This window comes from Madurella fahalii, assembly GCF_045866475.1.
Source record: "Madurella fahalii IFM 68171 DNA, scaffold_4, whole genome shotgun sequence".
NCBI lineage: Eukaryota > Fungi > Ascomycota > Sordariomycetes > Sordariales > Madurella > Madurella fahalii.
Window position 1 is genome coordinate 3,041,215 of NW_027263974.1, and position 22,732 is coordinate 3,063,946.

At 55.9% G+C, this 22,732-nt stretch overlaps 7 protein-coding genes across 7 annotated transcripts; 3 read left to right on the forward strand and 4 right to left on the reverse strand.

Moving 5' to 3' along the window:
* Window positions 1-2,235: 2,235 nt before the first annotated feature.
* Window positions 2,236-6,121, forward strand: MSH6_2 (DNA mismatch repair protein msh6; the record flags this gene model as incomplete). Its single annotated transcript, XM_071063298.1, has 4 exons — window positions 2,236-2,676; window positions 2,733-2,904; window positions 2,960-5,367; window positions 5,435-6,121. The coding sequence occupies 4 exons, from the start codon at window positions 2,236-2,238 to the stop codon at window positions 6,119-6,121; spliced, it is 3,708 nt and encodes a 1,235-aa protein (XP_070919399.1).
* Window positions 6,122-7,102: 981 nt separating this feature from the next.
* MFIFM68171_07879 (uncharacterized protein) lies at window positions 7,103-8,680 on the reverse strand (the record flags this gene model as incomplete). Its single annotated transcript, XM_071063299.1, has 1 exon — window positions 7,103-8,680. One exon carries the CDS (start codon window positions 8,678-8,680, stop codon window positions 7,103-7,105), a length of 1,578 nt encoding a protein of 525 aa, XP_070919400.1.
* A 1,408-nt stretch (window positions 8,681-10,088) lies between these two features.
* MFIFM68171_07880 (Riboflavin transporter MCH5) lies at window positions 10,089-11,677 on the forward strand (the record flags this gene model as incomplete). Its single annotated transcript, XM_071063300.1, has 2 exons — window positions 10,089-10,680; window positions 10,743-11,677. 2 exons carry the CDS (start codon window positions 10,089-10,091, stop codon window positions 11,675-11,677), a joined length of 1,527 nt encoding a protein of 508 aa, XP_070919401.1.
* Window positions 11,678-11,950: 273 nt separating this feature from the next.
* Window positions 11,951-13,446, reverse strand: MFIFM68171_07881 (SET domain-containing protein 5; the record flags this gene model as incomplete). The annotated part of the gene is made up of 4 exons (XM_071063301.1): window positions 11,951-12,375; window positions 12,456-12,544; window positions 12,606-12,631; window positions 12,700-13,446. 4 exons carry the CDS (start codon window positions 13,444-13,446, stop codon window positions 11,951-11,953), a joined length of 1,287 nt encoding a protein of 428 aa, XP_070919402.1.
* A 964-nt stretch (window positions 13,447-14,410) lies between these two features.
* Window positions 14,411-16,096, forward strand: DPH2 (Diphthamide biosynthesis protein 2; the record flags this gene model as incomplete). Its single annotated transcript, XM_071063302.1, has 1 exon — window positions 14,411-16,096. The coding sequence occupies one exon, from the start codon at window positions 14,411-14,413 to the stop codon at window positions 16,094-16,096; it is 1,686 nt and encodes a 561-aa protein (XP_070919403.1).
* Window positions 16,097-18,763: 2,667 nt separating this feature from the next.
* Window positions 18,764-20,050, reverse strand: MFIFM68171_07883 (FAS1 domain-containing protein; the record flags this gene model as incomplete). The annotated part of the gene is made up of 2 exons (XM_071063303.1): window positions 18,764-19,783; window positions 19,844-20,050. The coding sequence occupies 2 exons, from the start codon at window positions 20,048-20,050 to the stop codon at window positions 18,764-18,766; spliced, it is 1,227 nt and encodes a 408-aa protein (XP_070919404.1).
* A 1,610-nt stretch (window positions 20,051-21,660) lies between these two features.
* MFIFM68171_07884 (Carbonic anhydrase) lies at window positions 21,661-22,329 on the reverse strand (the record flags this gene model as incomplete). The annotated part of the gene is made up of 1 exon (XM_071063304.1): window positions 21,661-22,329. The coding sequence occupies one exon, from the start codon at window positions 22,327-22,329 to the stop codon at window positions 21,661-21,663; it is 669 nt and encodes a 222-aa protein (XP_070919405.1).
* Between the last annotated feature and the right edge of the window lie 403 nt (window positions 22,330-22,732).

Below are 22,732 nucleotides of genomic sequence, written 5' to 3' on the forward strand. Positions count from 1 at the left end.
CCTATTACGGGAATCATCCCAGGAACCATTTTCTTCGAAATGTCGGCTGTCTTGGGGAGGGCGAGGGGGATCTCAAAGTCGTTAGGGCCTGCAATGGAGGTCGCTCGTTGTCTACGATGATGCGCCTAAGGGTTGAAGTTCTCGGCCGTTTGGCCATCATGGCGCCCTCCTGGTCGATGTCCATTGGGTTAGATGTGGACTTGGTCGGTTCGGTTTGAACCGGCGGAGGACGTACCGGCAGAGGCAGATAGCGATGAAGAACACTGTTGAGATGGCTCGCTGGATAAGAACATAAGAGTTGTCAGAGAGCACTCAAGTCACAGGAATGATGTAATCGAAACAATGCCAGATCAATTGAATCAGAGTCAAATGTAGCTACTCCTGTCAGAGGCTAAGAGGCTAAGACTCGCCCTATGTTTGGATCAACCCCTGCATTGCTTGCGTCGCCGTTACCCAAGCTGAGAAGACCGACGGCGGGAGCCGTAAGATTTGCTCAGCTCGCTCCCGCTTCCCTCCCTATAATCACTTTGCTTCAACTTCGTACAGTAACGTACCTGGAAGGCTGTGACGCTCCGCTTCCGCCCTGGAAACGTCCCCGTATACTTCGCATGGGTCTCCTACCATCGTAGTCTATCCACCTCCTTCAGCCTCATTACAAGGCCATCTTCATCAGGCGCGATGGCAGCTCTCGCTGTGAGACGTCGCTTGGTCAGGTTCCGCTTCTTGACGGAGGACTCGGAGGGTGGGCTTTCAGTGGCATGCTTGCAAGAGTCCCAACTGAATTGCAGCTGGAAACTCGTCATGCCGTTCTCCGCCACGCGTTTGAGAGCAACGCTTCCAGTGGCCATTCCTCAGACTTTCCGAAAACGGCTCCTACTGCCCTTTTTCCATCGTAGGAAGCGCGTCAAGATGGGGGATTGGGAACGCTGCACCGAGAAGAACGTTACGCGCATCCTTCCTGCCGTGCTCCGGGGAATGGACTTTCCGCGATTGAGAAGCGGAACCGCTTGAACGAAGACGCTAAAGGGGAGAGACGGTTTTGCGACTCTTGCTTGGTAGTCCAAAGCCCCTTTTCTCATCCCGCTCTCCTTCGCTACCCTCAAGTGAGGTGGTTGGTAGTCTTCCTCGCCATCAGTGTCGTCACGAGAGTCGCCGTGGCTGGCGGGCTTCTGCCCCCGGGCGCTGTCTGAATACGCGTTACGGGGCCTGTCGGGAAAGCGGGTATGACAGACCGTCTTCCGCATCCATGTCGGTACCAGGATCGCCCTAGGCAGTCTAACTCCGTCGTCGCTGTTCCGCCGAGATGGGTGCGGCTGTGTTGGACGTGCTGGTTGCCCAAGTCATTGCTTTGGCTCGCCGCACCAAGGCATGGCGTGCTCTCTCGAGATGGGCTCTGGCCCTGGCGTGGGTCAGGCAACTCTTCTCCCTCGCCCTCAAGGCATGGCGTGCTCTCTTGACGTGAACTAGGCAATTGTTCGACCACGCGTCCCAGAGTTGAAGCGTGTCGTGTTTGGGAGACAGGTTGGGTACGGTACACGCCCTGCATTCCCTGACTACCCAATGCAGCTAGCCTCTGTTAGGTTGACCAGAGCCATTATGCTCATTGAAAGTTGAAACCGTGACCGATGCGTAGAGGCTTGCATAAGCACGTCCCAGAACGGCTCGAGGGGCTGCGTAGGGATGCAAACCCTCATTGTTATGGAGTCGTGTTCGTAGTGGGAGATTGTCGCGTTTTAGACTTGCTTCTTCCTGGGATGCCTCGTCTGTGCGGGGCGTATGAATCAAGTACCTTACCTTACCTTATCTCAACGAGTTCCGGGACAAGCCAATTCGTGTCTTTGTCCAGACCTGGCCCCTCAGAGTAACTCCGGCACTGTACGTCCAATTGCATCGATATCTGCTCAGCTTGACGCGGTGTCCCGGTGTATTTCTGCTGTGGTGCAAAGCCGGCTGCTGCATCTGGCCTGGGGAGCTCAGTTGTGGTTTAATGGCGATCAGCGGGGCTACATCCTTGCCGAAATGTGGGGCGAGAGCCCCGGGGCTTTGGTTTGACGCGGACGCGACGGGGTTGCCCACTTCGATGCTCGTCGCGTTTCTTCGCGTTCCACTTAAAGGAGGCTCAGAACCTCGCCGTGCCTGCCTCATCATTCCTTTCATCATCCCTGTGTCGGTTGGTATTTCTTCACGTCCAACTCGTGGTTTTGTTATTCGGGGCAATTCGGCCTCTACGCTAACATGGGCGAGAAGTCGACCGCAGCGGCTCGCACTCCAGCGAGAACGCCCTCGACGGCGAAGAAGGCCGGACAGGCGCCTTCGACGGGCAAGCAACAGAGCATCCTCGGCTTCTTTTCTAGGACACCTGCGGCCGGGAGCAACAGTGGTCAGAGCCCCTCTTCATCTACCAAACCGACGCCTACCGCCAGGAAAGACCCGTCTCCGCAATGTCTCAAGGAGACCACCAGGGCCAACTCGATGCTCGTCTCGCGCCGCACCACTACTGCCACGCCCGTCCCCAGCAGCGATGCGGTTGAGCCCTGGAGCTCCCAAGAAAACAGGGATGAGCCTTCGGCTAAGCTGGTTAGCATTGGCTTTCCCTCGCCAACCATACCTGCTGACACGGTGGGGAAGCAGAGTGTCCAGATCACAGCAAGCTTGCACAGCAGTCCGTCCCGGAAGGTACTCGATTGTCCGGTTACGCCCCGTTCCCACATGAGCTAACGTGCACTTGGCAGGCCAAGAAAGTGGTTAACTACGCCGAGTCCTCCGACGATGACGACGGCGAGGTCTTTGCCGCGCTGAATGCCAGACGAAACAGGCAACGCCGTTCCCGTGCCCCGGTTCCGGATGAAGACGATGAAGACAACTACGAGGCGGAGGAAAAGGATCTCGAGGAAGTTGATGATGGTACTCCCCGTCCATGGCACCGCAATACAAAGCCCCTGCTGACCATAGCCCGCAGATGATCTGGAGGACTTTGTCGTTTCTGACGAGTCGGACGTACCCTCAAGATCCAAAAAGAGGAAGCGGCCGGCAACAAAGTCGACCGCCCCGCGCAAGAAGTTCAACGTTTCCTCATCTCCTGTTCCCCGCGCGCGTTCCCTCGCGGAGGACGAGGACGAGCTGATGGAGGACATTCCGCCCGCAACGTCGACCGCGCAGAAATGGAAGTACGACCCGGACAATATCCAACCAAGCGAGCCCTTCTCCCGAGCTCCCCATCCCACGCAAAAGCCATTGGTTCCAAAGCCGAAACCTAAGCCGCACACCAAGGAACCGGAAGAGAGGTATCCGTGGCTGGCCAACATCTTGGATGGCAACAAGAACCCACCTGGACACCCGGAATTTGACCCGGGCTCGATCTACATCCCTCCTTCAGCCGAGGCCAGATTCTCGGCATTTGAGAAGCAGTACTGGGACATCAAGAAGAAGCTATGGGATACCGTCGTCTTCTTCAAAAAGGGCAAGTTCTACGAGCTATACGAAAATGACGCTACTATTGGACACCAGTTGTTCGATCTCAAGCTCACTGACCGAGTCAATATGCGTATGGTTGGCGTGCCAGAGTCTTCCCTGGATATGTGGGTCAATCAGTTTGTGGCGAAGGGCTTCAAGGTTGCTCGGGTCGACCAGATGGAGTCTGCGCTGGGCAAGGAAATGCGCGAGCGTGACAACAAGGCCAAGAAGGCGGACAAGATCATTCGCCGAGAGCTTGCATGTATCCTGACCGCTGGCACTCTCGTGGACGGCAGCATGCTCCAGGACGACATGGCCACATACTGCGCAGCTATTAAGGAGTCCATCGTGGACGACAAGCCCGCATTCGGCATCGCCTTTGTGGATGCGGCAACCGGCCAGTTCTTCATCTCCGAGTTCGAGGATGATGTCGACCTGACCAAATTTGAGACGTTCGTCGCGCAGACCTCCCCTCGCGAGTTACTCCTAGAGAAGTCGCGCCTATCCACCAAGGCCCTGCGAATCCTCAAGAACGCCACTGGGCCAACAACTATCTGGAACTACCTAAAGCCAGGAACCGAATTCTGGGACGCCGATTTCGCAAGACATGAGCTAGAATGCGGCGGCTACTTCACTGCTCGGGAAGGCCAGGAGCCGGTTTGGCCCGACAGGCTCCGTGAAGCAAAGGAGAAGGATCTGGTCATGTCCGCTCTCGGTGCGCTAACTCACTACCTCCGCGTCCTGAAGCTTGACCAGAATCTGCTGTCCCAGGGAAATTTTGAGCGGTACAACCCAATTCACCGGAACGGCACATTGATCCTTGACGGCCAGACTCTCATCAATCTGGAAATCTTTGCAAACACAGCCAATGGAGGCCCTGAGGGAACTCTGTTCAGTCTGCTTAATAGGTGCATTACGCCCTTTGGGAAACGCCTCTTCCGGCAATGGGTCTGCCACCCGCTTTGCAATATCCGGAAGATCAATGAGAGACTCGACGCCGTTGACATGCTAAATGCCGACCGGAGCATTCTGCAGCAGTTCTCGTCTCAAATGGCAAAGATGCCCGACCTCGAGAGGCTCATTTCTCGCATCCATGCCGGTGCTTGCAGGCCCGAAGATTTTGTCCGGGTTCTCGAAGGCTTTGAGCAGATCGACCATACAATGGGCCTTCTCAGTGCGTTCGGCGGTGGCAATAGCCTCGTGGACAAGCTCATTGCATCAATGCCTAATCTAAAGGAACCCTTGGGTTACTGGGAAACCGCCTTCGACAGGAAAAAGGCTCGCGACGAAAAGGTGCTTATTCCCGAGAAGGGCATCGAGGAGGACTTTGATAATAGCCAAGAAGAGCTTCAACGGATCAAGGACGACCTCCACGCGCTCCTCGAGGAGCAAAAGACAGCCCTAAAGTGCAAGACGGTAAAGTTCACTGATGTGGGCAAAGAGATCTACCAGATCGAGGTGCCCAAGAATGTCAAGGTACCTGCTAGCTGGCGCCAGATGTCCGCCACCACTGCCGTCAAGCGTTATTACTTCAGGGACCTAGAGAATCTTGTGCGGGAGCTTCAGGAGGCCGAGGAGACGCACTCGCAGATTGTGAAAGACGTTGCTTCAAGATTTTTCCAGCGGTTTGACATCGATTACGAGGTTTGGTTACAGGCGATCCGCATCATTTCACAGCTGGACTGCCTCATCAGCCTAGCAAAGTCATCGTCTGCCCTCGGCGTTCCTAGTTGCCGGCCCCAGTTTGTGGACGATGAACGGAGCGTGGTGCAGTTCAAGGAGCTCCGCCACCCCTGCATGATTAATACTGTCACCGACTTCATCCCCAACGACATCAGCCTCGGCGGCGACGAGGCAAAGATCAACTTGCTGACGGGCGCAAACGCAGCCGGAAAATCGACAATCCTTCGGATGGTGAGTCTGAGCATATTTTGCGCTTTCACCTCGGTAACCTCATTACTAAACTAACGTTTTTGCCCAGTCATGCATTGCTGTCATTATGGCCCAAATCGGGTGCTACGTGCCCGCCGCCTCAGCCTTGTTAACCCCCGTCGACCGAATCATGTCCCGCCTAGGAGCCAACGACAACATCTTCGCCGCCCAGTCGACCTTCTTCGTAGAGCTCTCGGAGACGAAGAAGATCCTCTCGGAAGCGACTCCGCGCTCGCTCGTCATCTTGGACGAACTCGGCCGCGGAACGTCGTCGTATGACGGTGTGGCCGTCGCGCAGGCCGTGCTGCACCACGTCGCGTCGCACATTGGCTGTGTCGGGTTCTTCGCTACGCACTATCACAGCCTGGCCACCGAGTTCGAGAACCACCCCGAGATCCGGCCCCGTCGGATGCAGATCCAGGTCGATGAGGGGCAGAAGCGGGTCACCTTTTTGTATCGCCTCGAGGACGGTGTCGCCGAGGGGTCGTTTGGGATGCACTGCGCGGCCATGTGCGGGATTCCGGCGAGGGTGATTGAGCGGGCAGAGGTGGCGGCCCGGGAGTGGGAGCATACGAGCCGGCTGAAGGAGAGTTTGGAGCGGGCCAAGACGGGATGTTATATCCCGCTGGGAGTGTTGAGTGATGTAGCCGGTTTGTTACGCGGTGGTGATGAGGGTGATGGAGAGATTGCTGAGCGTGGGGTTGAGGTGTTGCTTCGGGCTATTGAGGCCCTTTGATGGAAGGTGAGTGTGCCTGTACGGTCGTTGTGTCGAGATATTTGCCAAGTCGGTGTGGGAATTGCTTGGGACCCAGTGCGTGTCCAACCAGCTGTGGGCTGACTAGTACCAGATTACTTTTATGTTCATGGGGCTGGCTCCGAGATTGGAAGGGAATGGGCGTTTTCGCAATGGCAAGGGCCTCTAAGTATGGCCACTTGCAGTGCTTGTTAATACAGTTGCTAGAGGGGTTACTCCCATAATACAGCCGGATATGATGGACTATCTGCCACATACATGGTGCCTAAGTCGTTTATAACGGAGAGTGTCTATAATGGATCTTCCCGTCCGTGTCGCTAGAGTTCTGGCTGATGTAAGTCTAATGTTGCTCTGTAACAAGACTTCCTAGACACCGTAGATGATGACATGGTGGTTATGGCCTGGTAGCATTGACCGAGGGTCACCCTCGAACTTTTAAGCGAGAGTATCTTATGAGAGACTGGTTATTGCAGCCTAAAATGGGGGTCAAGTACTAGAAGCTGTTGGCTCAAAGGGAGGCTGTCACGGCTTGGTATCCCCATCGATCACTGTTTCAACGTTATCGATGGAGATATACGGCCACTCCTGAGAGCATAGTACGATAGCCACATAATGCTAGCGTCACGGCAAACAGCCCCGCATCCGCTACTAGATAACCATCATCCAAGAGCAACGTGCAAGTGGGTAACCTGTCTGGCAAACTTAGGAGAGAGAAAGGAGGTGAAACGACTGTTTGAGTGCCTACCGCTCGCTAGCAGAGATCATTCCTTTTTTTATTTTTTTATTTTTTTTCTTTTGCAACATCCTCATTTTTTGCCATTATGAGACAAAGCGGACGTTTCAAAGTGGCATCTCAAGCATTTATATATAAAATGGGAGAGCAAACAGATGTCCCTACGTTGGACAATTACAATACAAGCCGGTCAGGGTGCTTTCGCGAGTCACCGTCCCAGGCAGAGTACCTCATATCGCCCCCCTGCCCCCCGCATCAATGTCCTCCGAAACGATGTCCATCGCCTTGTCTGACCCGGAATAGGTCACGCGCCACTTCCGGCTCGGGTCCCGCGGCCGGAGCTCAACTCGGATATCCTCGTCAATGACCGGGAACCCGGCCTGCAAGGGCGACTTGTCCCATGTAGGTTCAACCCACTTACCCGCCACAGGCATGACGTCAAACTGCAGCACTAGCAATGCCGCCAGCGACATGATCTCGGTGCTGGCAAAGTGACGGCCGGGGCAGAGGACATGGCCGCCGCCAAACGCTCTGAACGCGACCCTGTTCGGCCGGCCCCGGCCCCGCCCCGGCTTGCGCGCAAAGCGCATGTGGTCAAACTCGCTCGCGTCGTCGCCCCACGCCGCGACGTCCGTGTGCTGCACCGGCGCGGGGATCATGAGCATGCTACCCTTCTTGAGCAGGATGCGGCCGTCGAGCAGGACGTCGTCGAGGAGCACGCGCGGGCCGGGGTTGACGGCGCGGTAGCGGAGCGTCTCCTGGAAGGTGCTGAGGAGCACGGGACAGGCCTCTTTGATGCCTGCCAGGTCGATCGAGCTGACGGTCGCACCACTTTCGTCGCTCTCCTCCCTCACCAGCGCCGACACCTGGCTGCGGATCTCCGCCACCACCCTGTCGTCCGAGAAGATCTGATACAGCACCCACAGCGCGCAGGGTGTGGTGTTGCCCAGCACGGCGAACGCGTTGCCCAGCTCGCCGCGGCCGACGTCGTCGACGCTAAGCCCAAAGAGGCGCGCGTGGTGCTCGACGCGCTTGCGCACGAGGCCCGACGCCGTCTCGTGGCCGCCCTTGCCCATGTAGTCGATCATGGCCGCGGCGGCGACCTCGCGGGCGCGGAAGAGCTTGGGGAAGAAGAGGGATGGCAGCGGGAACATGGAGAGCGTGAGGAAGCCGGCCTCGAACGTCTTCCAGGCGTCGGCCACGACGGGGTCGCGGTACGGGTTCGCGGGCCCCCAGACCGCCTCCGTCGTGGACTCGACCATGACGCCGCGACACCACTGCCACAGGCCGACCTGGGAGGCTCCCTTGGCCCGCAGCCTCGCCATCTCGCCCGAGAAGATCTCGATCGAGCGCCGGTTGATGGCATCGAGGTCCGCACCGGGCGCCATGGCGGGCATGATGTACTTGGGCCAGCTCGGACTGAAGCCGTGCTCGCTCGTTAGGTCCCGCTTCATGACCTCGAGAGCCTCCTTGCTCATGCCGACCACGTTGCCTGCATCGGCCGCGATGGCGGCGAAGCTGATGAGACGCCATTGCTTCTGCAACGCAGGGATGAGCTCGGTGGCGTTGACGATGTAGATGCGCTGGAACGGCAGGCGAAGCGTGTAGATGGGGAGCTTGTACATGTCTCGCAGGCGAATGTGGAACCGTGACTTTTCCCGAATCATGCCGATCAGGGGTTGAATAAACGGGATATCGGTCAGGATCGCTGGCGGCTCTCGTGCATCTTGGGTCAAACTGAGCAGCAAGCGGAGGAAGAGGTAGGTGGCGGTGAGACCTCCGAAGACGAGGCTGATGGTGGTTGACATGGCCGCAGGAGACCATCCAGGGCTGGCTCAATGACGGCAGGAAGGGATATGGGGGTGGGGGATGTTGCGAAACACTAAGGTAAGGTAGGTACTTTCGGCTTACCTTAGGATAACAGGGTCAAAAGGAGAGAAAAGAACAATATGATGTGACACAGGGGCATTGAAGTTAAATAATTACTACTGGTAGACTTAGCCAACAAAAGATGTTGGCCGCGACTTTGCTCTTATTGGGCCAATTTCGGGAGGATTTGTAGTGCGTGTCCAGGTCCCTGTAGACTTCCCGAACCGGTTCGATCCTGCGACAGAGTCCGCATGCCGATATTTCGGAAGCCGCGGTCATCAGTGCAATGTGGTGATGAGAGGCAAGGCAGACACAGTAGGCAGCAAGTGAGTAACCGGGCTCTGCTTCTTTTCCAAAATCCTCGACATAATACGGTAGTACGCAGTAGATAAGGTAATTAGTCTAGCATGAACAAGATACAAAGAAGATATACGAAGTAGACATTGGAAGCTAACACTTCACTAGTGGGTACTCTACCTAAACCGGTTAGACTTGTCAAAGATTGCCTACCCCAGAGTATCCGTGCGTGAGTGAGTCCTTGCTCCAGAACTTGGCGAGAGAATCGGAATGTTGTGGAAGCAAACGTTTGAGACATGGCGTTGGATCGTCCCGAAGTGAGGTGAGAGTGGAGATGAGGTACCTTAGTTTTCTGACAAAGTGCGCTTGCCAACCTTCATCTCCTTCCCCCCGTCTCGCTTCGCATCGGAAGGGCTTCACGAGATTAGGGGCCCTAGCCGATACGAGGAAATATCGTTGGTTGCGCACACTATATTGATATAGTCGAGAGATGCTGGAACTGGGTGAAGTCATGGTGCTGTAAAAAAATTTCTTCAGTGTTCTTACAAAACAAACCACAACACCCCCAAGGAACGTAACAGAAAGCGCCAAGCCCGAAGTGTGGAAGGTCTTTTCCGAATGGGTCCAGGGTTGAGACTGTTTATGCATTTGCCCATTTCAGACTCCCAGCCCATTACATCGGGGACATTATCCCCAAGACCCGGCGCGAAGACGCTGGAAAAGTCGTCAGCTGTCAGTGCTGGGACCCGGCGGTTTCCAGTAGTTTACACTCGGAGGCGACCGGCAGAGTGGGGAAGCGGGCCGAGGCCCACGCGGAACGATGGTTTTTTTCTCCCATCCCTGCGCCGTCAACTTTAGTTGCCGTTCCTGGAATTCATTAGAACCAGCGTCTCTGTCGAGTGTTAGTTCCTGTATGCTCTTGGAACTGCATATCGCTTGCGTATATACGGGAACTTGTGGTACGAGTCGAGCCGTGGTCTGAATCACGGCCGTTGATTCAATCCACCCTCCCGGAAGCACCGGCTAACCAACCTTGCCATACAAAACAAGATGGCAGGTGACCGAACAAGGAACACCCGTCTAAGCGGCGGCAGCCTGTCTGGCACCGATAGCTCCGTCCTGTCGCTGCCGGACCCAGAAAAGGTCCACGGGCCCTCCTCCGACTCCAGTCAAACTATCCGTCCCGATGCGACAGACATAGAAGCTGCCGGGCAACAGCAAGAGCAGCAACCACCACAAACATCAAACGACGAGTCCAACTCCCGCAAGAACTATGGCACCACCGCCTCCAAGGAAAAGGACGGCGACACCCTGGAGCGACTTCCCTCAGTAGCCACCACCATCGACTTCCCCGAAGGCGGCGTCAAGGGCTGGCTGGTGGTGTTTGGGTCCTTTTGCGCCATGCTCTCGCTGTTTGGCCTGATCAACTCAGCCGCCGTCTTCGAGTCGTACTTCTCAACCAACCAGCTGGTTGAGAACACGCCGTCCGAGATTGGCTGGATCTTCAGCCTGTACCTGTTCATCGTGTTCTTTGTCGGCATCCAAGTCGGGCCCATCTTTGACCGGTTTGGGGCGAGGGTGCTGGTCGCCGTGGGGAGCTTACTTATTGTTCTGAGTCTGCTGCTGTTGAGTTGGTGTGATGGTAGGTGTCTTGCCGCGTCGTGACGTCCACGTAGAAAGGTTCTGTGACTGACTTTCGGACAGAGTATTACCAAATCATTCTCACGTACTCGGTCATGGGCGGCCTTGGTGGCGCGCTGCTCAACTGCCCGGCGTACGGATCCATTGCTCATTTCTTCAACATCCGTCGTGGCTTGGCCACCGGCATCGCCACCACCGCCGGTGGAGTGGGCGGCGTTGTCTTCCCCGTCCTGCTGCGCGAGCTGCTGCCGGGTGTCGGCTTTGCGTGGAGCTGCCGCATCCTCGCCTTCATCATGCTCGGCCTTGCGATCCCGTCGAATCTCTTCATCCGGACGAGACTGCCGCCCGCCAAGGGTGAGGACGGCCGCCCAAAGGTCCAATCCGTCTGGCCCGACTTTAGCGTCTTCAAAGATGCTCGGTTCGCCTTCGCCTCCATCGGCATCTTCTTCATGGAGTGGGGCCTGTTTATCCCCCTGACGTACATCGTCTCCTTTGCCGCTGCCCACGGGCAAGACGCGACCGAGAGCTACCTGCTTTTGTCGTATTTGAATGCCGGGTCCGTCGTCGGCCGGGTGCTTCCCGGTTTCCTTGCTGACCGCTTTGGCCGATTCAACGTCATCATTATCACTATCGCGCTGTGCGTCATTACGGTACTCGCCATGTGGTTGCCGGCAGGCACCTCAGACTCACTCTTGATTGCGTACGCAGTGCTCTTTGGGTTCGCCAGCGGGAGCAATCTTGGCTTAGTACCGGTGTGTCTGGGGCAGCTCTGCGATCACCGGCGCTATGGCCGGCTTTACTCGACCGCCATGATGGTGGCGAGCTTCGGCACGCTCAGTAGCGTGCCGATTGGAGGGGCGTTGCTGGATTCCGGGTCGGACGAGCACGGCTGGAGGTCGGTGATCATCTTCTCCGGAGTGGCTTACTTCGTCGCATTGGCATGCTATACCACGGCCCGTGTGCTTGCAGTGGGATGGAGTCCGCGGACGATATTTTAAAGGCCTAGAGTCCTCGTCCTCGTAGATACGTCGTTTATCTTGGTTCGGAGCGCAGCATTAGCGACGACATTGCATAGGGCTTGGAAATCATAAAGATAGAGGCAAGAAAAAGGAAAATAAAAGTCGGCCGGTTGTATTTCATGTTCAAAAGCCAACCATGATTACAGTGAAGTATCGGACTGTTCAGACCTTTCAGTTTACTCATGCACGGCGCAACCCTTGCAGTTCAGTTTGTTACTAGCCTGGTTCTGCTTCGCTAACTACCCTACTGTCCTAGTTATACTCTAACTCGATGCTCTGTAGGAAATCCAGCATCTCCAAAGCACTCTTGGTCTTATCGCTGTCATAGCCGCTGTAATATGTGTGGTTCTGTACCGCTTGTGAAGCGTACTCTCGTGCTTTGTCCAGGTTCTGCATCTGAAAATAGATGCCGGCAAAGATGGATGCAAAGCTCCCAGCTTGTGCTTCCAACCGCTCACGCTCTACCAGAGCCCAGAGCTCTTTCTCCAGAGGTTCAACGTTTCCCCTGTTTCGGTTCTTCTGCCGTTTGAACTCGTCAAGGATTGCTTGGATCCTCAGCCTATTTTGATCCGAGAGGTCCGTTTTCTCCTTTGACGAGCAGATAGAGCAGGTGCAATTGAAATGCCATCTTTGTATCATCTTCTTTCGGTCTTGGCTGAGAAGATTTAGGGGCAAATCTGCGGATTCAGTCAGCTACTGGGCAAGACACGGAAGATTTGACGCGATTTCCAATGTGCAGGAGCCGGATGAGCCTCACAACTTAAGCTGAGTTCCTCGCCAGGCTGGATGTCGACGTATGCAACGGCTTCCAGGATCATGGTTCTCACAGAATATCTTGTGAAGACACTAGAACGTGAGAAAATTAGCTTTACAGAGACAATAGACGGGTTCTGAAGTCTGAACCTACTTTGGCCGACACGCGTGGTTCATTCTCTGCCACTTCTGTTAGCACTCCTTGGTGACAACGATTTCTATAGAAGCGCATAATCACAAGAACGTACGGATATTTCCGGGTACAATCCAGACAAAGCATAGCCATCCATGGTGATGCCAATTCCATTCGTATGTAGAATGTCATCCAGGAAATGATCAGTGCCAGCACTCTTCGCCATGGCCATGACTCTTTGGCGCTCTTGGTCTGGTAGCTGCTGAAAAGCGACGTCGAACATGCCTGCTACCTGCGAAGGAACTATCCCCTTGGGAAGCTGGGCGACGGTGAGGATGACTGGAGCTTCACGCTGGATAATCTCGCCGGCGCGGATCGCGCGGGTGGCCACTGCACCCTTCCCTTTGCCGGGAACGTCTCGGACCTCGTAGGATTGCGGATTGTCGCCAGTTAGTTGGTAATAGAACCGGGCTTGGGGATGTAGCCAGGCCGGGTCGAAGTCCTCTAAATTCGCGGCAAGCCCCGCAGCGATCTCAGGCGTAGAAAGGATGCTAAGGCCCGAGTTGCCGTGGAGAGAGGCCTTTGTATAGACACAATATCCTGAAGGACCGCCGTTTTCTGGGCGTGCACACTTAGGGGGGTAATCCCACGGCGCCCAAGACGACGAGCTGTCATCGATGAGTTTGGTGCACTTGAGGTCCCCGCTAGCGTAGGCATATTTCTCATTGCCCAGAGGTCCGAGGGGATCCCAAAGGCAATGACCCAAAGTAGATGTGTCGGCGCTAACCTGTCCGGCGTGGAACAGCAAGCCCAACGCCAGCAGGCTTGGCGCCTTGTAAACGATGTGAGGCCGAGGAAACATGCTCTCAGCACCGCTTCCAGTTTAACATGTCGTGAATACCGGGCAACGGTTAGGTTTAGAGAACCATAATTTTTGTGTCATCCCCAAAGCCAAGTACAATGTGTCCTGTACTTAATTACCCGCCTCTCGGAAGGGATCCCGTGATGCGGCTAATATTGTGGTAGCATGCTTGGCTGCCTCTCAGGACCGCTCCCTCCTCGCCTAAACGCCGATCCGCGTTGCTCAGATTCTTACTTGGCCGTTAGCTGCAACATACCGAAGGAGAGCGGACCTCTGAAATCTACAATCGTGAAGGGATTACTTGATTTGCGAAGTCGGCCAACCGTTGGCCGGTGTGGTTGGTATTTCTTAAAGCTAAGGTACCTTACCTACAGTATCAGCTTGTCCTTTCGATCCCATTACCTGAAAGTAGGAACACTTGGCGATTTATATTGGGGGTAATGAGCAAAGTTTAGCTGGGTCAAGAGACCTTCTTGGACTTAAGTTTATTTAGGTACTCCACGGTTGCACAGTACCAATCCTCGGTATAGCGGCGAAAAAGGACTTTTCGCCCCAGCATAATATACAAGCTATCCTACTGCGACACGTATGTTATGATGTCGGCGCGCTCTGGGAAGTGGTAAATGTTTGATGTTGGGGTTAGCTTGAAAAGTACTACTCAGGATATGTTTGATATTGGGATACTGGTGCGGTTCTAGATTACTTACACTTACCTTAGGCGAGGGTAAGGTGCTGTACCTAGGTAGTCTTGGTAAGGTAATAAATTGGTATGTACAGTACAGTACTGTAGCTCAGTAGCGAACAAGGACCCCGCAGCTTTTCTGCACATGCCCTGCGAGGACCCGCAGGTACAGTACACCACCCGACGTCACGCAAATCGCGGGGCAATGTTGACCTTCAGTTGACCCCGCCTTGCTAGAAATTTCACCAGAAGCTGCAGACGGCCGCCACAACACCGTTGATCATGGCGAGCGAACTGTCTACCGCGCCTGTGTTGTCAACGCCGGCAGACCACCTTTTCGATTACGCCGTCTCGGAAACGGAGGTACAGGCCGAGCGCATATCCGACAATGAGCTGCGCGACATCTACGAGATCGCCCGCACCGCGCAGGAGGTTCGACAGGGCGGATGGAAAAGGGTCGCACTTCAGTTTCCTGACTCCATGTTGAGGGACGCGCCTCGAGTGGTTCAGGCGCTCAATGCAGAACTCGAGACTCTCCCTAGGCCGTCTGACCCTTCCGACGCCACAACGACTACCACGAACGGAAGCGGGTCGGGCCAGCCAGCAGCAACCCCTGAAAGGATATACATATTAGCGGACACATCCTACAGCTCGTGCTGTGTTGACGAAATTGCGGCCGAACATGTCGACGCCGACGTCGTGGTGCACTACGGCCGAGCCTGCCTCTCACCCACCTCCCGGCTGCCCGTCATTTACGTCTTCACACATCACAACCTCGACCACGAAGCCACAATACATGCCTTCACGAAGCAATACCCCGACAAGGAAGCAAGAATAGTCCTGATGGCGGACGTAACCTACCAAAACCACGTCCCGGTTCTCGCCAAGGAGCTGCATGCCCTCGGCTACACCAACCTCCTCTCCACATCCATCATCCACGACCCGACCGGCAAGATCCCCAACCGAAAGCTTACCGCCCCGCAAGGGACCGACCTCCCCGCCGAGCACTCGGCCGTCGACCTAGCCACGCACTCCGTATTCCACATCTCGACCCCGCCGACCGCGCTCCTCCTCGCCCTCTCCTCCCGCGTGCAGGCCCTCCACATCCACCCTGCGTCCCCGTCTTCGTCCGCGACGCAACCGCCCACCACGCGCCTGCTCGGCCGCCGCTACGCGCGCCTCCTGTCCCTCGCCTCCGCCGGCGTCGTCGGCATCCTGGTCAACACGCTCTCCGTGTCCAACTACCTCGCCTCGGTAGACCGCATCCGCAGGCAGATCGCCGCGGCGGGCAAGAAGAGCTACACGGTGGTGGTGGGCAAGCTCAACCCGGCCAAGCTGGCCAACTTCGCCGAGGTCGACGGCTGGGTCGTCGTCGGCTGCTGGGAGAGCTCACTCGTCGAGGACGACGCCGGCTTCTACAAGCCCGTCGTCACGCCGTTTGAGCTCGGGGTTGCGCTGGTGGGCGATGACAAGAGGGTTTGGACTGGGGAGTGGTGGGGCGGTATTGAGAAGGTGGGGGCGCCGGGGGGGGAGGAGGGCCGAGGGGTGGAAGATGGGGATGGGGATGGGGAGGGAGACGGCGGTGGTGAGGGCGAAGGGGAAGGGGATGAGGAGGGAGATGAGGAGGAGTCGGCGCCGCCAGAGTTTGATCTCCGTACCGGGAGGTTGGTCAGTCATAGCCGGCCGATGAGGGCCGGGCCGAGGAAGACGGATAAGCAGGAAGGTGGGGGAGCAGTTGGAGGGGCTACGGGATCAAGCATCGGCAGCAGTGCTCTGGCGCTAAGGCCCAAGGCGGAGCTGGCCACGGTGAACGGGATTGTCAGTCCGGGTGCCGAGTTCCTGCGGTCGCAGCGGACGTGGCAGGGTCTGGGGAGCGACTTTGCCGTTGAGGAAAGCACGGCGATCGAGGAAGGGAGGAGTGGTGTCGCGAGAGGGTACACGGTTGGAGATGGTGGAGAGAGGAGGTAGCCAAGATTTAAACGCAAATAAACTCATGAGCGCACTGTCGCTTTCTGCTCAAGCTGAACTACGAGGCAGCGAATTATTCACACTCTAGTAGTTGTCAAGTCATCACGAGGCTAAAAGGCGACAGTGAAATCTATATCATCCCGCTCCCTGTATTGGCTGAGATACCCCTAGCCTTTCTCCCATTCATCGCTTGCCTCCCGTCAGTGTGCGTCGTTACCAGTGATGAGTGGCGAGTATGGCTCTGGCGGAATGTTCAAAATCGGCATCTTGATGGACTTTGGATGTTGCGGCTCAGGGTCTATTTTGGCTCCTGCCCCGAGCCAAGTGAATCTTTTGCCGCTGTTCCGGTCGCCGTCGAAGTAGGCTTTGGTATGTGGTAGGCTATGACAAAGGCTTCTCCAAGGGCCCGTGGGACTGTTTGTGCTTAGCCCGCCGATCCTACTCGACAGCTGCTGGAAGTATGCAGGCTCGGGAGTCCTGACGGAGGCTTCGACTGTTCTATCCGCGCCTTTAATGTTCTGAGATGTTGCCGGAAGGTTGGTGCTCGGGCAACCATCAGCCTGTACTTGCACCCCGTGACTCCCTTCCCGATGTTTGTGGCAGAGATCGGTATGTTCTTCGGAGTGGCCCCAAAGCTGCTTTCTGGACTCGCTCTGCGGCAAGTCATACTCTCGGATTGCCGGGTGCAGTAGCAGGTCTATCTTGATGGCCAGGAGGATCATACAGATCGTGACGAAAACAACCCCGAGAACTATCGCGATTTCGTTTGCCTGGAAACAGTTGTCGGTTAGCTTGTAGTTACGAGACGGAGATTGTAGCGAAGTTCGTTGTGGGTGCTGCAAATGCGCCATGAGGGAGGGAGGACGATGCGCATCAGGATTGTCGACTTACCATGGTCCCAAGCTCTCAAGTGCGCCTTAACGAGTGATGGAAATCGCGCGCAAACTCAGGCAAATTCACGGCATGAGATCAAATCTCAAAGGATTCGCCCAGGATGAGTTGACGTTGGGATTGACCGAAGTGATGCGCGGAGGATAGTCTGGAAAGCAACAAACGGCTCTTGTGCGGGTAGGCTGAATTGCTTCTTGCTTTGAGAAAATGGGACTGGCACTACTTTGGCGGTTGCTTAAAGAATTTGGCTTTTGGCGAAGTTGAAGAATAGAAGCCAAATCGGTCGTGATCTGGGCTCGGTTCATGCGGAATAAATGGTCGGGTACTCCCTTGCGCAAGTCACAATGGGATGAATCAAGATTGAAGTTGGATATAGAATGTTGCAACTCGAATACGGACTAACACCACGAGAATTCCAGCCTTTTCTCAAAGTGAATGTTTCCAAGGCCCAAGCCGCACTTTCTCGGTCCATGGTATCCCCTGACACCTCTGCCTGCCCCTGCAAACCAACGCAATACCTCACCATTACCAATCACCAGCAGCTGCCAGGAACCTTTCCCCAAACAACCGGAACCCAAAACTCCAATTTTTTACTCCCAGTCTTCCATCCCAAGCCCCTACGCCCCCCTCCCCCCCCCTGCTTCACACTTCCCAATTCCCACCTTCATCCTCCCGTTTCCCCCATGCTATCTCCCCCCAACTCCGCGCGCAGCAGCAGCCCAAATAACACCCCACACATACATTGCCGACGCCCCCCTCACACAACGCCGCAACGCAAGCAGCACAGTCCACACCACAACCGTGCTTGCGACGCCCGCCATCAGGCCCGAGGTGACCGCCCGAAGGGGCGTGTCGTACAGATTCCCCGGGAAGGAGACGGCGTCGGCGTCAGCGTCAGCGTCAGCGGACAGGTAGCTGTCTGGCGTTTGGCTCGGAGTGGGAGAAAAGGGGGAAGCGCGGGGCTGGTACTGGCCTGCTGAATACGCTGGTGAAGTGGCTGCGGTGATGGCGCGGGTGAAGAGGGAGGTGGCTAGTAGTAGTAATAGGATTGTTCGGGGAATAGTTGGTATAACCGGACGGGGGATACGAGGATGGCGGTGCCTGGGCGGTGGGCGCGGGTGATGGGGTGTTACCATTTGCGTTTGAGCTAGGCGGTCTGCCTTTTGTCGTCGTTGTTGTTTTAGCTGCTGCTGACGGCCGCGCGGACAGGGACCCTGGCGTCTCTGCTAGCGGGAAGTCACTTCAGGGTATAGCGATAGGATTGCGGTTAAGATCTCAGAGGGCTGTTGTCAGGCCAGGCTGTCGTTTGTCGACTGTGACCGGGTATAGAGGGTGTGTGTAAGGAAGAAAGTTATCGAGTTGTGCAAACGAGGCCGCGGATGTAACTTAGGATGTCAATCTTAGGTCAGTCTTAGGAGCAGGACCGTTGCATTTAGGGATTCCGCCGGCTGGTAACGGTAAGGTAGAAGTGTTTGAGTGTAGCAAGATACAGGTACGTTGATTGTTTCGGACACGATATACCGCCAAACAACTCACCTCCCATAAACCTCACTCGATCATCTCGAGTGGGTCGGTGCCATGTCATAGTGTAACCAAATCTTACACTGCCACACCAATTTGGCCCAACCTAGTACTAAGTATTAAGGAGATAGATCTAGTTAGTATTGTGGAACATGGCCATGGTGGCATACAAACATGGAAATCGAGAAAGGGTATCAAAAGTATATGAAATAGCAAGCACTGAACTCCTTCTCCCTTCGCCCGGCGACTTGGATTTCAGAACCCGACCATGATGGCACCGACCGCCAACCCTAGACCAACTCCAGCTCCAGCCAGCCCTGTACATCTCGCGGGCGTAACACCAGCGTTGCTTGACGAAGCGCCTTGGCCATTTCCTTGGCCTGTGGGCGCAGGACCGCCGTTGGACTGAGTTGCAGGACAGCTAGCCGTGCAGGGTAGATTCGACGTAAAAGGTGTCGGGACGGTCGTTCCCGTCGCCGTCGCACCTACTGGAGTAAATGCTGGCGCTTGGGCAGTCGTGCTCACATCTGGTCGGGCGGCCGACCGGTCGGGATTCAAGACGTTGTCGATCATGTGTACGAGACCGTTGGAGATGAGAATGTCGGTCTGGATAATCTGCGCCGAGTTGACATAGATGAAGTTTGTATGACGCGTGATGTGCAGTTCGCCATTATCGGCGGCTGTGAGGGAGCTGGCATTCCTCAGCTCCCACACATGCGACAGCCTCCCTGGGACGATGTGGTATCTAAGTATGCTTCTAAGCTCTTCATTGTCCATGTTCTCGAATGTGCCCGCCAGCTGCTGGAAGGCGGCGTTGTGGGGTGCAAAGATGGTGACGTCCGACTCCTCGGCAAGCTCACTCATCACGCCGGTAGCGTAGAGGGCGCCGAGGAAGGCGGTGAGGTCGGTGTACGCGTTGCGGGCTGTTGATTCGAGCGTCTCCGGAACTCGCATCACCGAGTCGATGACTTGGACCAGCCCATTGTCGAAAGAGAGATCCTCTACAAGAACGGTGCCGCGGGTGGCGAACCCCGACGTGAAGACGACTTCGTTACCGGGCTGCTTGGTCAGAATCAGGCGCTGTCCTCCTTTGACGCTGGAAAACATTGGATCATTTAATGTTGTCGATGCCCAAATCGAGTCTCCCCTTTCAATTGAAGTCATCGAGATGGACTGCGTGACGATGTGGTATTTCAAGGTCGCCTCCACCATGCTCTCGTTGTAGGTTTCCCAGTTGCCGAGCTTTCTGAAAGCATTGTCGTTCGGGGCGACAATCTTTGGTCGTGTCAATGGGCTGCTGATGCACTAGTCTTTCGTTCGATGGGCGGAACTTACAGTGACACCGGTAGGAAGATTCGCAAAGATATCCGAGTGGTTCTGGACCAGGCCCCTGAATGTTGTGAGATTCACCTGGCCGGCAAGCACAGTCTCCAGATCTACGGCTCCGACGACGGCTGGAGCACAAACAAAAGCGGAGATCACGGCTAATAGAGTAGCGGGAAGGCGAGATGCCTCCCGTAAAGAGGGCAGCGCGCGGACCATTTTCGCACACGTGTGAAGACGAGTTAGCGATGAGAATCGGAACGAAAGAAGACGTGGAGGATTTCTGTTGAATATTACAAGAAAAGTAAAACGAGCCGGCGTGGTGCTCGACACCACGGCCGGGAGTCTGATATTTGAATGACAGCTGATGGGAAGCACGAGGGTTGCAAGCTGAGCCTGGGCGTGCATCGGCCTGGGTGCCTTCACTGCCTTTTTCATACGCATTAATCGACGGCCCCCATCCCGCCACCGTCCACCACCACCATCCACCCCATCCACCCCATCCACACCTTCAAAGACGCGAAATTGGCCAACCTCAGATGGGATAGGGCGTCAGTTGGTATGACGCCAAGCCCAGTCAGGATTGGCCAGGGTTGCAGCCCCGGCTTTCGCAATCACAGAGCCCTTGTTGCGCCCCCTATTGCACCCCATCTCTCCAAGGCGCAAGCCACGAGGCACCGGGGTCTTCACTGCTTGTTGATTGGCCGCCGCTTTGAACTTCCCGTCGGGGTTTGGGATGCAAGATTTAGTTTTCAGGCACCGACTGAAGGGTGGTGTTCTGGCTCGGCTTCGGTTATCAGTTGCTGGCCGCTAACCCTACAAAAGATGAGCGTCCCGTCGGACCGGGCCGTGATTCCATGATCCTTCGGGCTGGGATACCGACACAGTGGCAACCCGACACGCGGTTGCTCCTCAGGCCAATATAGGTACCTGAATGACAGCTATACAGTCAAGCCTTACTGCGTATAATTGGTAGATTACAATGGATTGAGATGGATTTAGTAGAGAAAGCCGGAAACAATCGGCGTCAAGACCGCCGAAATGCAGTTGTACACCAAACCTAACTGCGCTCTCCACGTTTTGATGTCACGTGTACAGAACAGTAAATAGTCCTTTAGCAAAGGACGGTATGTGTCGGCATTTGTGGAGTTCTAGGCTGGACCACCCGTGCCTGTGCCTGTGTGGGATTCGAGGTCCTGGGTTAGGGTTTTCCATCCCACATCGTTTCCATGGCCTTCCTTCTCTCCACAGGCCGTCCCGCAGGCCGCGTGAACCCGTCGGCTCGGAAAAAGGTAGCGACTTTTGCGGACCATTCCAGCCGTAACACGTGTCAGCGCATTAGCATGTCCGTTCCAGATGGAAAAGCACAAAATTCGATCACATCCACCTATCGAGAATTCCAACAAATGCCGCTTCCGTAGCCAAGCCGCTATTATTAGCCTAACAAGAGACGTGACGCTATTGCCTTCTATTGCCCGGGATCCGAACCCCATGTAGGATCAACTTACCATTGCGCCCATCTACTGCACCCATCTATCCACGCTCCTGTATCGGACGCAGGGATGTTGGGCGGAGATGGCTCACGTCGTACAAGTTCAGCAACCCACTGCTACCCACTGCTACAGTCTATAATGACATCTGCGTTGACGCTGTATTGCTGCAAATCGCTAACAGGCTCTCGAAACTCGCCTACATAAAGCCCAAGAACTTGACCTCTGCGGTCGGAGCAATACTGGAACACCTTCGCTAACTAGACCTGGAACCAAGCGCATTTTGCTTCCCCCAGTTATGCGCCCAGTTGTGCGGACATTGATAGCACCCGCAGCCCTCTAGTTCTCGGTCAGGTTGTAGATCTTTTGAATATCCCGCAAGATGGCCTCGAAATCAATCTGCAGGTCCTTCAACAGGCCGTCGTGGAAGCCAAAGACCCAGCCGTGCACGATGGGGAACTTGTTCTGGGCGAACGACTTCTGCACGGCGGCCGTCTTGACCACGTTGCGGCACTGCTCGATGACGTTGAGCTCGACCAGGCGGTTGTACCGGGTCTCCTCATCCTCGATGGCGTCGAGCTCCTTCTCGTGCAGGCGGTAGACGTCGCGGATGTTGCGCAGCCAGGGGTTGAGGATGCCCAGGTCCTGGGCCGTCATGGCGGCCTTGACGCCGCCGCAGCCGTAGTGGCCGCACACGACAATGTGCTTGACCTTGAGGTGGCGCACGGCATACGTGATGACGCTCATGACGTTCAGGTCCGTGTTGCACACGAGGTTGGCAATGTTGCGGTGCACAAAGGCGTCGCCCGGCTCGAGCCCCGTGATCTGCTCGGCGGGGATGCGCGAGTCGCTGCATCCGATCCAGAGGTACTCGGGGTTCTGCCCCGCCGAGAGCTTGACGAAGAAGTCGGGGTCCTTGGCCTTCTTGTCGGCGGCCCAGGCGCGGTTGTGCTCAAAGACGCGATGGTGCGTCTGGCGCAGGTAGTTGGTGATGTCGTTTTCGGCCATGGAGCGCCAGTCGGTGTTGTTGCCGTTGCGGATGCTGTGCTGGGATGACGAGGTGGGCGAGGAGGAAGACGGAGAGCTGGCGTGCCGGCGGGTTGGCAATTGTGGTGCCGATAAATATAATCGGGCTCTCGAAATTGTGCGTCGGGAAATCGACTGCAGCAATGCCGGACCGACACGTGAGTTGACCATGGCCGTCCCCTCTTCTTTTGCCTTCCTCGCTGTGCAGTGGGTGGGTTCGTCCGACTCGTACCCGGAATCAAGGATTTCCAAGACGTAGACGGGGTTGCCGCGGAATATCGATAGCAACCCTAACCCTGCGCTTGGCGCTGCTCATGCTGTGCGTGTTGGTTACATGGGAAGTCTATGCCGAAGGAGGACTTGCCTAGATGACTGTCATACGCAA